The following is a 13,490-nucleotide window of genomic DNA, read 5'->3' on the forward strand; positions in this document are numbered from 1 at the left end:
GAAGTCTTCACTCCATTAATCTATTTTTTTCCAAGGTCAGGAGTTTACCACTTCCATATAACCAGAAGGTAAACGAGCGATCGAGCCTCACAGTCCTTAGTTGACAAAATGTGAAACTTGCACACTTCTCAGGATATGAGACTCCCCATAACAATAAAGCACTCAGTGTGCCTACCCACAGAGCATCCCTCCAGTGTCCCAGGAGAAAGACATCTAACAAATGAACAATTAGAGGAAGTCACATTGTTATAGAAGAAGTCTGGTCTTTGCAAGCAGTAGAATCTCATACAGAGATGCCGTGTGATATGAATCAAAGGAGAATCTGGCCTCACTGAAAAGTAATGGCAGCTGGAATAGAAGAACAAAAAGACAGGAAGCAAAAGACAAAATAAGCTTAAAGTGGACAATAGGGCAGAAAAGAGGTAGTGAAATGAAGATTTTCATATATGGCTGTAGGCTTATCGCACAGTCTGAAGCAACCTGGTGAAGCTCTTTTCTGAGCCAAGAAATTTAAGAGGAACCAGTAAGCAGGGAACATGGTGTCTTTAACACGCTCCGCACGAATGAAGGAATAAATGCTCTGCGGATACAGAAACCATTTTTACAAGGTGAAGGGACTGAGGTTCATACACTGCCCCTCCTGAATGGGCAGAGGGATGAGCGCTCACTCGAAGGAGAAGTGGTACTTAGCTGCCAACAGAAGGCGCTGACCACCTTTTCTGCAACTTTCCAGCACCTTCCACATATCTGTCTTTAGCGACAACAGTGTTGTCAATAGTACCTAGGCACAGACTCCTCCCTTATCTACTTATCTACTTGCAAAATATCTGCCAACCTCCCTCCAAGTTTCTCAATAGGAAGTGAAAGTCAAGTTGACTCCCTGCTGCCACACTGGTGCACAGATGCAGCAGCTGCTTCCCTTTTCTCACCAGAGCTTTCATTTGGGTTACAGAAAGGATAAACTTGAAAAAAAATGCTGGGAAATGAAAGAGATCAAGAAATAGAAAAGTCAGGAGAGGAAGACCAAAATGTTCATTGATATTACAGTATCGAAAGGATAAAATAGTGCCCAAAGACCTCAACTACATCTTGTCTGAACAAGAGAAAGGCAGGAGGCATCCAACCCTAAAATCCTACAAGCTTCATGATGCATCAGCAAATGATTACTGGTGGTGAGACACGATGGGAGAGAACTTTCCCCCAAATGAAGAATTTTGTACAGGAGCAAACACAAACTATGGGAAACAATGGAGAGGAAGGGGAAGAGATGATGAAAATGTGAGAGGAAAATGGCATAGTGGGGAATGAAAATGGGAAAGTGATATGAAGGGCAAAAAAAGATCAGATAATGGGAAAAAAAGAAAAATAGGATAAATTATTTAAATTAGGAAACAGGATAGACAAAAGAGCGGGAAAGAAAAGAACTAAGAATCTAAAGTTTTAAAAGCAGTAACAAAATAGCAAGCTGATATTTTTTGAGGGAATGAATACATATGGCACGCATTTTATCCTACTGCCTCAAAAGGTGCAGGGAGGTGATGCTCAGTAATTCTCCATTTGTGACAAGTTCATAATTTCTCAGGATTTTCCATGGAAGAAAAAAAAGAACAGAAAGTTTTCAATATGCACGCTACCATCTGTTTAAGGGCTGTATCCACAGCAACTAGAAACCAAGACAAAAATCAGTCACCATGCAACCACACTCCCCTGAGAAACTAGCAACGTAAGATAATTTTTTCAGTTTCTAACAACATATTCAGACACAGTACCACTGAACATTTAAGGGCTAAAATGAGGTACATCAAGTAATGAAATTGGCGGTTTATGTTCAAATTCTACCCCATACTCAACCTACTCCTCGAGGTTATGGGTGTCTGACAACCCAGCACTCACATGCACAGCTCCATGCTTCAGGCTCCTCCAGACCAGAACACTGTAGCTAGAGAAAGACTGGGAAAGGTAAAGCTCAAAGAATTGCCAGTAAAGAAATTCTGGGATGGTTGGGGTTGGTTTTTTTTTTTTTTGTAGAAAGCATCCAAAGTGAATTTTGCTTTGGATAAAAGAGCTTAGTGAACAGCAGGAAAATAAAGATAAAATTATTTACATCCCAGTATCTTGGAGGTACAGTAAAAGCAACTTATGAGAAAAGTTTTTTGCCCAGTTTCTTTCCCGGTTATGGTTTTTTAAATTATTTTTTTAAACTCTTACTCTTTTTGTGTTGGCTTGCATAACTTGTCAGGCTCACGTTCTTCAGAATTTCTTGCAAAGACCTGAAGAATAAGCTTACTACAAAAAGCATCTGTGTAAGAAAGGGGCCTCCTTATGGCCAGAACACTTTCCCATGCTGTGCGGACAATGGATCACCATTAAAACCACCTATCACGTTCTTGTGTTCTTCCATAATGCTACCAATATACAGGGAAACTTCATTGTCTCTTTTCTCAAGCAGATGAACTGAAGAGCAAAGGAGTAAGAGGAATGAGCAGAGCACCTTTTCAAGGGGCAGCTAAACAAAATTGTTGCACTATGGCATACAGAGGAAAGTTAAAGTTCACTTCCCTCACCAAACAAAACGTAAAGAAGGAGAGAAAATGTTGGTTTATCTCACTTATGACACATTACCTACAGATAGCATATTAGGACTCCACAAATCTGCACAATGTTCTCTGAGAATATAATTCAAGGCCATATTTGATGACTGATATACACTTTGCAGCTTTTATTATTTTCAGTTTCACAAAGAAAACCTCCCTAAGAAATTGATCTGCATTCTTTATCAGCTTGACTCCCACTGGTAAAATTATCATCTAAATTCCATCTCTAACGTGATCTGTTCAACTCCACTGTCTTCAAATCATACCGTTGCAAGCCTCTGAAGGCAAAAGAATTGCCCAAGTACAGCAATCCAGAAAATGGTTTTCAATTTTTTAAATATTATTTTGAGATTGAAATTAGCCTGCTTTTCATTTTTACTGCTTCATCTCAACATTTGTGAATGATGCTTTTCATGATTTAGTTGATGGCCAGTAAATTCTGTGACTGAGTCATTAAAAAAAAGGCTAGTTAAAAGCTTTCATGACACAACTTTTCTGAAGAGCCTCTCTGAAACATTCATACATTGATCCCAATGCCTTCCGATCACTGGTTTCACAGATCAGCACTATCAGTTAACTAAAGACTGCACTCAAGTTAAATGCCAAACATGAAGGTTGTTACTTGAAAGTGTTTCGGCAACTTGTAAAGGGAAGCATCTTACTGATGTTCAAACAATGTTCATTTATTTTATTTAAACCCCTCCACCTTTTTAAAGAAGTCTATTTGAAGTCAAAGATGAAAAGACATTTTTCCACTTTCATTGTTCATAGTCTAAGGAAAGGAGCAGATGAGAAGATGTTATCAACTCTTCTTTTATCATTTACCGTTCTGAACGTATTTACCACATTTTGCAATTAAAGATATATTATATATAGTCCTTCATAACTGGAAATGGCTTCTTCCTCCTATCTGAAGAAACTTGGCTGCACTCCTCCCAGCAGCTTGTAGCCCAACAGACACTTTTAATGCATTTTCTATTACAACGGCAATGTTCAAGAATTGAGTCATTTCTAGTTCAGTTCTTATGCTAAAACCGATTAATGTTCTAATGGGAATTGAGAAAAGTAGATCAGGATCTTTCCACCCGAGGAACAATTTCATCAGACTGAAACGTTAAGAAATCAAGGAAAACAAAACTATGTTATCAGGGACTGGAAACAAAGATTCATACCCCAGTTGTTGGCCAAAGCTTTATGCCATCACACCTCTGATTCTGGCAACCTATTAATGGTAACATAGCTATACCTACTTTCACTACATTACCTCAAATACAAAGAGAACTTGTGTATTAGTACAGAGCCGTGTTTCAGACAGAGGAATCTCAGTCAAGACCTCAAATTGCTAGGCTGTGATTAAATTATGAGCAATATATGTTCACATAGAGCAATGCAAGGCCTATGTTGTCCGCTACGTTTGATAGAGTAGTAACACATACATCTAAGATACAGGAAAAAGTGAACGGAGACATCATCTGCCTTGTTTTACTGCCATAAAACACCAAGTATGTGAATATCTGCGTTTGCTGGTTTGACGAAAACAGAGAAAATAAAAAGCTTCTGCTATTCTATTCAATAAGGAAATAAAACAAGAGCATTAAACATGGCATTATTACATTATTCAAAGTACATCTGCAAACAAAGGAGTTACATAGACAATTTTCAACCTCTCTGAAAAGGATGCTAACAATACAAATACTCAGAAGAGTCAGGAGCATTATGACTTCCTAACTTTCCACAATGGCTCTTACTAAAGATCACCGAGAGGCAATCACTTTACCTTTCAGCCTCATTTTTGGTGAAAGAATGCCAGAAGTACCAATATCGTTACAGGATTGTCTGACATTCTGCTTACACTTTGTGAAGCAGTTTTAACATATAAAGCTATATAAAACACTTAAATGCCTATTAGCAGTACAACAGTTTATGAAAAACTGATGGCGAAGAATAAAGAAATACATTCTTTTTAAGAAACAGGAACCTCAAAGTATATATGAACCAAACATGTATTTTTCCCGTAACTTAACGTAATCCTTACAGAACATATATCAATACCTGCTGCTGCCTTTGCCGCCTCATTTGGGCAACCTGAGACATCATGATCTGACGATCCAATAACTCCATTCTCTGCTGCCTCTGGATGTCAACTGTTGCTCCCATTCCCACTCGAACTTCATTCATTGGTTCCGCAGATGAGAAGATTGGTTCAAGAGTCCAAGAAAATATCTTTGCTACCCAGCTGGGCACACAAAGAATTCGATGAACTTTTAATATACTGCTATTGTAGCAAATACCAGAAACCTAAAACCAAAAATGAAATGTTAAAAAAAAAAAAAAACCAAACCAAAAAACTTAAATACATCAAATATACTTTGTATTTAGCTGCGGATAGCAGTTGGTCATTCTGTTTTTTAAAGCACTTTTTGTTATACTTACCCAGAGTTCTCAGACAAGAATCAGAGAAAGGATAGGGGATTTCTTTACCTCCAACTTCCCCACAACTACAGACTGTTACTTTCTTAAATTTGTGTACTGCATTGCCTATGACTCAGAAAGCTGCTTGGAATTTTTTGTTTCCGTATCTGAGCCCAAACCAAGACACCCTTTCTCAGGCAGGTCAAATTCAAACAAAATTTTCATTTCTAGTAAAGGAACTGGTCAGGGTATGCTGCATGCTGACCTGAGAAGATTAAGGCTGCCCTTGAGGATGCTGAAGCATTGTAAACACTCCCTAGAAAAACAACCCCCCTTAAGGATTCTGCCCCTACCACCCAAGTCTCTCCTTCCCATAAAAACAAAAGCAAAACCACTGATTTGAAGTTAAATCTAAGAGTATGCACAGACTTATTCCAAAAGGATCCCATCTACCTTCTAGGAGAAAAAAACCCAAAGGTTCAAAAACCAGTTCATTAAAAACTGTGATATTGAAAAAGCCAGTTTTTGTGATGCCCTTCTCTCACCTATAAGAAAAACACCTATTCCCTGCGTTCACACTCATGCTTGCCTTGGGGCTTGATTTCATTTCAGATTCAGGAGGAGCAACAGAAATTCATGCGCCCCATACATAAATGATCTACAGTAATCACTCAGCCATCATTTTAAATCCCATTACGAAGCCCTACCACTTGTGCCCAAAGTAGTCCAGCAGAAAGGCCAAAGTTCTTGCACAAACTCAGAGGCTGCATTCTGCTTTATGCCACATTTCAGTATTTGTGGCTATTTACTGTCTGTTATGCCACAAGAATTATGCTATGACAACAGTGTGAAATGAACCAGAAGAGATACGAATGCCCCAAAATCCGTAAACATACCCAAACAATCCAATTATGCTAGAAGCAATGTAGAAACTCCACACCTGAGCTATTTAACTGGGGTTATTTATTTTATCTCACTGACATTTGTATATACATACCAAATGAATTGCTGCATATACAAAGACAGACAGTATATAAAAATGCAACATTCTTTGGGAGGGGGCTATTTTTCAGATTATTTACAAGGTTATTGGTAATTATGCAGTGAGATAATGAGACTTGCAACAAAAATACATTCTGCTTTGGGAAACACTGATCTTCATTTTATTCTACTTTCATTTTATGACTGCTCTCAGGGTTGGATATAACACCAAACACAGGCTACCATTCTAAAATGAGAAAGAACAGTTTTAAACTACCCTTAATGCCTTCAACCTTTTTGTGCTATGAGAAAGGAGGTAAATGGGGTGGGATAAGAGGAAGGCCATAATCTCTGGCATCATAGTGAAGGCTGCCTTTAACAAAAATTTTCTGTACTCAAAGAAAGGTCCTGACTGGACTCCAGGAATGACAGGGTGCTGGAACAGAAGCTTCTTCATGACCTCAGAAATTCTTTCCTCAGCTCTAGTGAAACTGTTCTAGATGGCTGTAAGCCCACGACCAAAACTTGTGCACATCAGCTGGAAACTAAGATAGAACTATAATTGCCAAAGAGTAAGTGGAGGAAAATTCGTACCACTTCTGCAACTCTTCTACTTTTGGTATGTAGTACTTGAGGTATCTACCCAGCAAGAAGGTCCCTCAGAAGCTAACCACCTGGTCTCAAGACAGTTACGTAGATAGGCTCCTCACTCAAGAAAACCTAGATTATAGGGCTACCAGGAAGGCTACTTTTTTGGGAGCAAGAATTACTGAACCAGGTTGCAAATATTACACACACATTTAATCTGATGATTTCTTAGATGTAAAATGCATAAGCAGCACCAGAACCTACAAATTATCTTCCTTCCTCCCACCTTGTATCATGAGGTTATGGAGCCAGGCCTCCTCTTTGATCCCAGGGATTCTGCATTCCTGGTTGCACAGGGGTAACCAGGCAGGGAAAGCGCTCCTGCTCAAAATACTTTGTCCAACATCACAACAGCATTCCCTCATGTCTTCCAAATGTCCCTCCCAGATACTGATCTCTCTCTGCTCACTCTTATCACCTCCTTTGTTAAGGTCTAAGCCCTAAGGTTTTCAGCGCACCCTAAATCTTGAACGTGTTCAAAAAGTCACAAGAACAAAACAAAGCAAGTGGTGATAGGAAAATCTACATCTCCCTGAATGTATGACAAATCTTGACACGTGTCTGAACACATTAACCACAAACAGAATCATTCTCTTATCAACTCGAGATAGAAAATACAGCAAAGAGATAGCAGCAGCATGTTTTTAGTCTCAGAACTTTGGGACTTGTTTGTCTCAGAAGGAAAAGTGTACTGCAAGCAACAATTAGTAGCTGCATCAGTAGAAGCATTCTCATATTTTTCTAAGTGGAGATGGCTAACCATAGAATCACAGAATCTTTTAGGTTGGAAAAGACCCTTAAGATCATCAAGTCCAACCTTTAACCGAACACTGCCAGGTCCGCCACTAAACCATGTTGCTAAGCACCACGTCTACACATCTTTTAAATATCTCCATGGATGGTGACTCAACCACTTCCCTGGGCAGCCTGTTCCAATGCTTGATAACCCTTTCAGTGAAGAAATTTTTCCTAATATCTAATCTAAACGTCCCCTGGTGCAACCTGAGGCCGTTTCCTCTTGTCCTATTTGGGAAAAGAGACCAACAACCACCTCATTATAATGTCCTTCCAGGTAGTTGTAGAGAGCAAGTCATTCCAGAGCATTTAGTCAGAAGAAAAGGCTTTATAAGGCTAAAAGATTATGGACGCTGCTAAAATGGAGAATGGCACTTAGCACTGTGTGTGAGACTCACATGCATGGCTCCCACCTGCCTTCCTAGCTTTACTGAGCTCATTGGAGTAGCGTGCCTGGTCTACAGCCAATGCACCAGTTGCAGTGGGCTGTCTTCTCTCTCCTTGCTCCTCAACAGCAGAGTAGTATCTTGGCCCCTCCTTGTCCTGCCTTGGACAGAAATTCATTGCATAACCCAAACGGGTATACTTCTGTGCTCACAAAGCAGGAAGTCGAGAAGTTTGGCAATATAAAGTTCACAGTAAAATCTAAAATAAAAAGCACCTGGTGAACGAACAAGACAAAACTGTGTGGGACTAGCAGAAGAGCAGTACATCTTCTGCATCTAGTTGCCAAGAAACTTACTGTGGACCAGTAATTGTTCAGAGCAATCGTGTGAGACTGCAATTCTTCACAACTATAAACAGATGGAAGGACAGACTCAGCAGTGAAGAGCACCAAGTGTACACCGGCAATCCACCTTGTTACCTGCACATCTGTTAGGATTTCAGTGCCACTCCCCTTCCTCTCTCCCCGATTTACTACTCCGATTATAAAGCTATTAGATGGAAGTATAAGACACTTTAAAGGCTGTGCTCAGCTTTATCAAATTTTCAGGAAGTTTCATCTGGTGAGGAAGAGATAGCTATTTGCATATTTCCAATAAACCCAGAATGGAGACATTTGTAGTTAAAACAGGTCTTGTGATTCAGTCTGGTTTAGCATCATACACTCATCTTAATGTCAAGTATTTCCAAAGTACTTCCTCTTTAGCTGGTTCATATGCAGAACTTGATATATATATAATTAAAAAAAAACCCCAAGCTTTGGCAAAGTATAATGTAACTTTTTACACCATTTCTGTTACAGACATGTAGTGAATTTCTAGTGTTTAAGAAAGTAAGCCAACTTTGTTTATTCAATGAAGATAAGATGATCTCATTATATCCCAACTTCAGCACTGTACATCAGATTAAAGGTCTACTTCCCCAAACAGATGAGTCTCCAGAGTATTTTAGGCTCTAAAAAGTCACCACAGAAAGACATTGCAGTTAAGTTCACATTGTTAGAATGGAGAATTTTTGGCTGGCAACATAAAACACATCTTAGTTGTTTTCTGTTAGTCACACCACCATAACCTACAACCTCATCCACTGTATTGTATGAGGCACAATGCTAAGCAGAGGAAATGGAGTTTGCTGGAAATTGGGTAGCATGCTGCAGTAAGAAGTGTGCTTACATTTTTTCAGTTTCTTAACGTCATGGCTTAGTACTACTGGTCCTTCACATGAAGTTCCCTAACCTCTTCCCGCCCCTGTATAAAGCCCAACTTCCCCTCCCCTTCCCTCATGTCCCTCCGAAGTTGTACACTTTTTAGAAAAAGGAAGTAGCTGTAGTTTCTCGTTTACATTAGGTAAACCGAACACAGAACCTCTCCAATATTTTACATCACAAAGACATGTATGCTCCACTACTAACTGAGATATTTAAAATTACTGTACTTGATTAACACTAAAAAAGGAAATCAAATGGAAAAAACAGTAGGCAGATAGGTGTAGAAAATGAAGTTGAAAATTATTTTGCCTAATGGTTAGAAATTGACAGCAAATACTCAACTATTTTGTTCTGAATAGTTTAAATATAGTCATCCTATGTATTCAAGACTTTGCTATTTGCAGATATCAACAAATTGAAAGCAAACAGCAGTATTCTTAAGGTGAAGTGACATTTTTATACCCATTTTATCTGCTTTATCTTTAGTATGTTCTGAATCCTACACAGCTAGAATCAAAACAAGGGGTTAAAGTTTGTGTCAAGATTCTGTATTTACCTTGATTAGAGAAACACATTTATCAAACCAAGAGAGATGGTGTGAAAATCACCCAACAAATAAAACCACTACACATGTATTTTCAACTTGTAGTTATAACCTGCAATGTAATTGTAACACAACAGATTATTTTGTTTGGGTTTTCTCTGCGGAAATAGTTAGTAAGAGTATAAACAGCTTTTTGCAACAGGTAGCTTGACAGAAAAAAAAATTATAATAATAAACTAATTCTCTTCAATTTCCTTCCCAGTTGACTGGGCTCATAAATTTCCCAGATACCCTGAATTTTTTTTCTTCAGAGTCCATCAATGCTATCTTCATTGGTCAGGTGCAATCATTATCAGATCTTAATCATTCTTTGTTTATGTGCAAGCACGGCTGTACTGCTATTTCAGCACAGCACATCTATTCCTAACTTGTACTTGTGACCTAAGGATAGGTTCCCTCGGGTTTCTGCTAAAGTTCTGCAGGCGATCGTCATCATATTGTTAATCAAAACTCTTTACATAAAAGACATAGGAAGACTAGGGAAAATGTGAGCCCTCTCCGGAATGAAACAGGAGACCTGGTTACTCAGGACATGGAGAAGGTTGAGGTACTCAATGACATTTTTGCCTCAGTCTTCGCCACCAAGTGCTCCAGCCGCACCACCCAAGTCGCAGAAGGCAAAGGCAGGGATTGGGAGAATGAATAACCACCCACTGTAGGAGCAGATCAGGTTCAAGACCGTCTAAGGAACCTGAAGGCACACAAGTCCACAGGACCTGACGAGATGCATCAGTGGGTCCTGAGGGAACTGGCGTATGAAGTGGCTAAGCCACTCACCACTGTATTTGAGAAGTTGTGGCAGTCTGGGGAAGTTCCTGCTGACTGGAAAAGGGGAAACATAACCCTCATTTTAAAAAGGGAAAAAAGGAAAACCCAGGGAACTACAGGCCAGTCAGTCTCACCTCTGTGCCTGGCAAGATCATGGAGCAGATCCTCCTGGAAACTATGCTAAGGCACATGGAAAAGAAGGAGGTCATTGGTGACAGCCAACACGGCTTCACTAAGGGCAAATCATGTCTGACAAATTTGGTGGCCTTCTAGGAAGGTGTTACAGCATTGGTGGATAAGGGCAGAGCAACTGACATCATCTACCTGGACTTGTGCAAAGCATTTGATGCTGCCCTGCACAACATCCTTGTCTCTAAATTAAAGAGACATGGATTTGACAGGTGGACCGCTCGGTGGATAAGGAATCGGCTGGATGGTCACACTCAAAGGGTTGCAGTCAACAGCTCGATGTCCGAGTGGAGAGCAGTGACGAGTGGCGTTCCTCAGGGGTTGGTATAGGGACCAGTGCTGCTTAACATATTTGTCAGCAACATGGACAGTGGGATTGAGCGCACCCTCAGCAAGTTTGCTGGCGACACCAAGCTGCGTAGTGCGGTCGACACGCTGGAAAAAAGGGATGCCATCCAGAGGGACCTTGATAGGCTTGAGAGGTGGGCCCATGCAAACCTCCTGAAGTTCAACAAGGCCAACTGCAAGGTCCTGCACATGGGCCGGGGCAATCCCAAGCACAAATACAGGCTGAGCAGAGAATGGATTGAGAGCAGCCCTGAGGAGAAGGACTCCAGGGTGCTGGTTGATGAAAAACTCAACATGACCTGACAATGTACGTTTGCAGCTCAGGAAGCCAACCGTATCCTGGGCTGCAGCAAAAGAAGCATGACCAGCAGGTCAAGGAAGGTGATTCTCCCCCTCTACTCCACTCTTGTGAGACCCCACCTGGAGTACTGCATTCAGCTCTGGAGCCCACAACATAAGAAGGACATAGACCTGTTGGAGTGAGTCCAGAGGAGGGCCACAAAGATGATCAGGGGGCTAGAGCACCTCTCCTATGAAGACAGGCTGAGTGAGTTTGGGTTGTTCAGCCTGGAGGCTCTGGGGAGACTTTATAGCAGCCTTCCAGCACCTAAAGGGGGCCTACAAGAAAGCTGGAGAGGGACTTTTTACAAGGGCATGTAGTGATAGGACAAGGGGTAATGGCTTTAAACTGAAAGAGGGTAGATTTAGATTAGATATAAGGAAGAAATTATTCACTCTGAGGGTGATGAGGCACTGGAACAGGTCGCCCAGAGAGGTGGTACATGCCCCATCCCTGGAAGTGTTCAAGGCCATGAATGGGGCTCTGAGCAAGCCGGTCTAGTGGAAGGTGTCCCTGCCTGTGGCAGGGGGCTTGGAACTAGATGATCTTTAAGGTCCCTTCCAACCCAAACCATTCTACGGTTCTATGATCATGACTGGATTTATCTACCTCAACACAGACATCTGCAATTTAAAAGCCTACTTATGAGCTGGTTGTTTGAAGTTGGTTTCATAGTCAACAGAGAGAAACGGGCACCGTTATGATGTGACTCATCCTACGGCAAATGTCTCCAAAGTACGCACACAGCTGAATTACTCTCACAGATTCCCTCTCTAAACAATGGTAACATTGCAGCCATGATGGTGTACGTATACAGGCTAGAAAAGCTTGATAGAAGCAATCTACCTCTTACTGAACTAGTTGGCACAGTTGACCAAGTAGACCAGATTTGGGGCACACAAACTCTTCCTCAGATCTGAGAGAGAAGCTGAGAAGTTATAAATGAAATACAAACTGAAAACTAAAATCCATTTTTCTACAGGATCTCAGAAGCCATGGATATAAAAGAGAAAATATCTTATGACACATTATTACCTTCTCCCCTCCTTTCCCACTATTTTCTCCTCCTTCCAGAATTGGAAATATCTGCATCTCCCTCCTCCTCAAACAATTACAACCTCACTTCCACACTAACATCCCCTATATGCCAGACGCATCAACTGCTTTTCTTTTCAGATGCTTTAACTGATGCAGGAGTAAGTATCGTCAGCTTAGTCAGTCGTCATGTGTTTACATGTAGCAAGTTGTCTAAGCTCCCACCACAGAGGAAATTAAGTTAATAGAGTCAGTAGAACGTAGAGACACTCATCTCAAATTAAGTCACCAACAGTCACTCAACTGAATATCGACCATTGCCCACATGCAGATACCTCATGTTAGTTTTGGGTAGTATTCAGCACATCTGTTAGCTTACATACGGATATCTGCACCTGTCCTAAAGTCAGGAGACAAACAGACAATGCTTCTTTTTCATTTCCTAATCTCTGTTATTCTATTGCTTTTCCATTTCTTATTTCAGGCTATGCACTTCACAACCTATATGCTGAGCTTCCTGAACTGCATTGCCAGCAAGCAGGTCAAGGGAAGCGATCTTTCCTCTTGTCTCAGCATCAGCGAGGCTACACCTGGAGTATTGTGTCCAGTTCTGCACTCCCCGGCACGGGAAAGACATGGTCTTGCTGGAGCAAGTCCAGCGCAGGGCCACAAAGATGATCAAGGGACTGGAGCATCCCTCACATGACGAGAGGCTAAGAGAAGTGGGACTGTGGCCTGCAGAAGGGAAGGCTCAGGGGGATTTTATCGAAGTATATAAACGCCTGAAGGGGGAGAATGAAGAGGAAGGAGCAGGCTTTTCTCAGTGGTGCCCAGTGACAGGACCATAGGCAACGGACACAAACTGAAACACAGGAGGTTCCCTCTGAAAAATCAGGAAACACTTTGTCACTGTGAGGGTGACCAAGCACCGGCACAGGTTGCCCAGGGAGGTGGTAAAGTCTCCATCCTCGGAGATATTCAAAAGCCGTCTGGTCATGGTCCCGGGCAACCAGTTCTGGGTGGCCCTGCCTGAGCAGGGGGGTTGGACCAGATGTCAGCCTCAGTGATTCTGTGACCCGTCTTAATACCTGGTCTTTGGTGGGCAGTTCTATCAGCGAAGGGGAA

At 41.2% G+C, this 13,490-nt stretch overlaps 1 protein-coding gene across 1 annotated transcript in view; it reads right to left on the reverse strand.

Annotated features, from left to right (window-relative positions):
- UBAC2 (UBA domain containing 2) overlaps positions 1-13,490 on the reverse strand; it is a 106,996-nt gene that overhangs the window by 17,261 nt on the left and 76,245 nt on the right. Inside the window, exon 7 of the mRNA XM_052785712.1 lies at positions 4,647-4,892. Coding sequence (XP_052641672.1) covers positions 4,647-4,892 — 246 coding nt within the window. The remainder of the gene's footprint in view (positions 1-4,646; positions 4,893-13,490) is intronic.

The sequence above is a fragment of the Harpia harpyja genome, chromosome 4, assembly GCF_026419915.1.
Source record: "Harpia harpyja isolate bHarHar1 chromosome 4, bHarHar1 primary haplotype, whole genome shotgun sequence".
In the NCBI taxonomy this organism is placed as follows: domain Eukaryota; kingdom Metazoa; phylum Chordata; class Aves; order Accipitriformes; family Accipitridae; genus Harpia; species Harpia harpyja.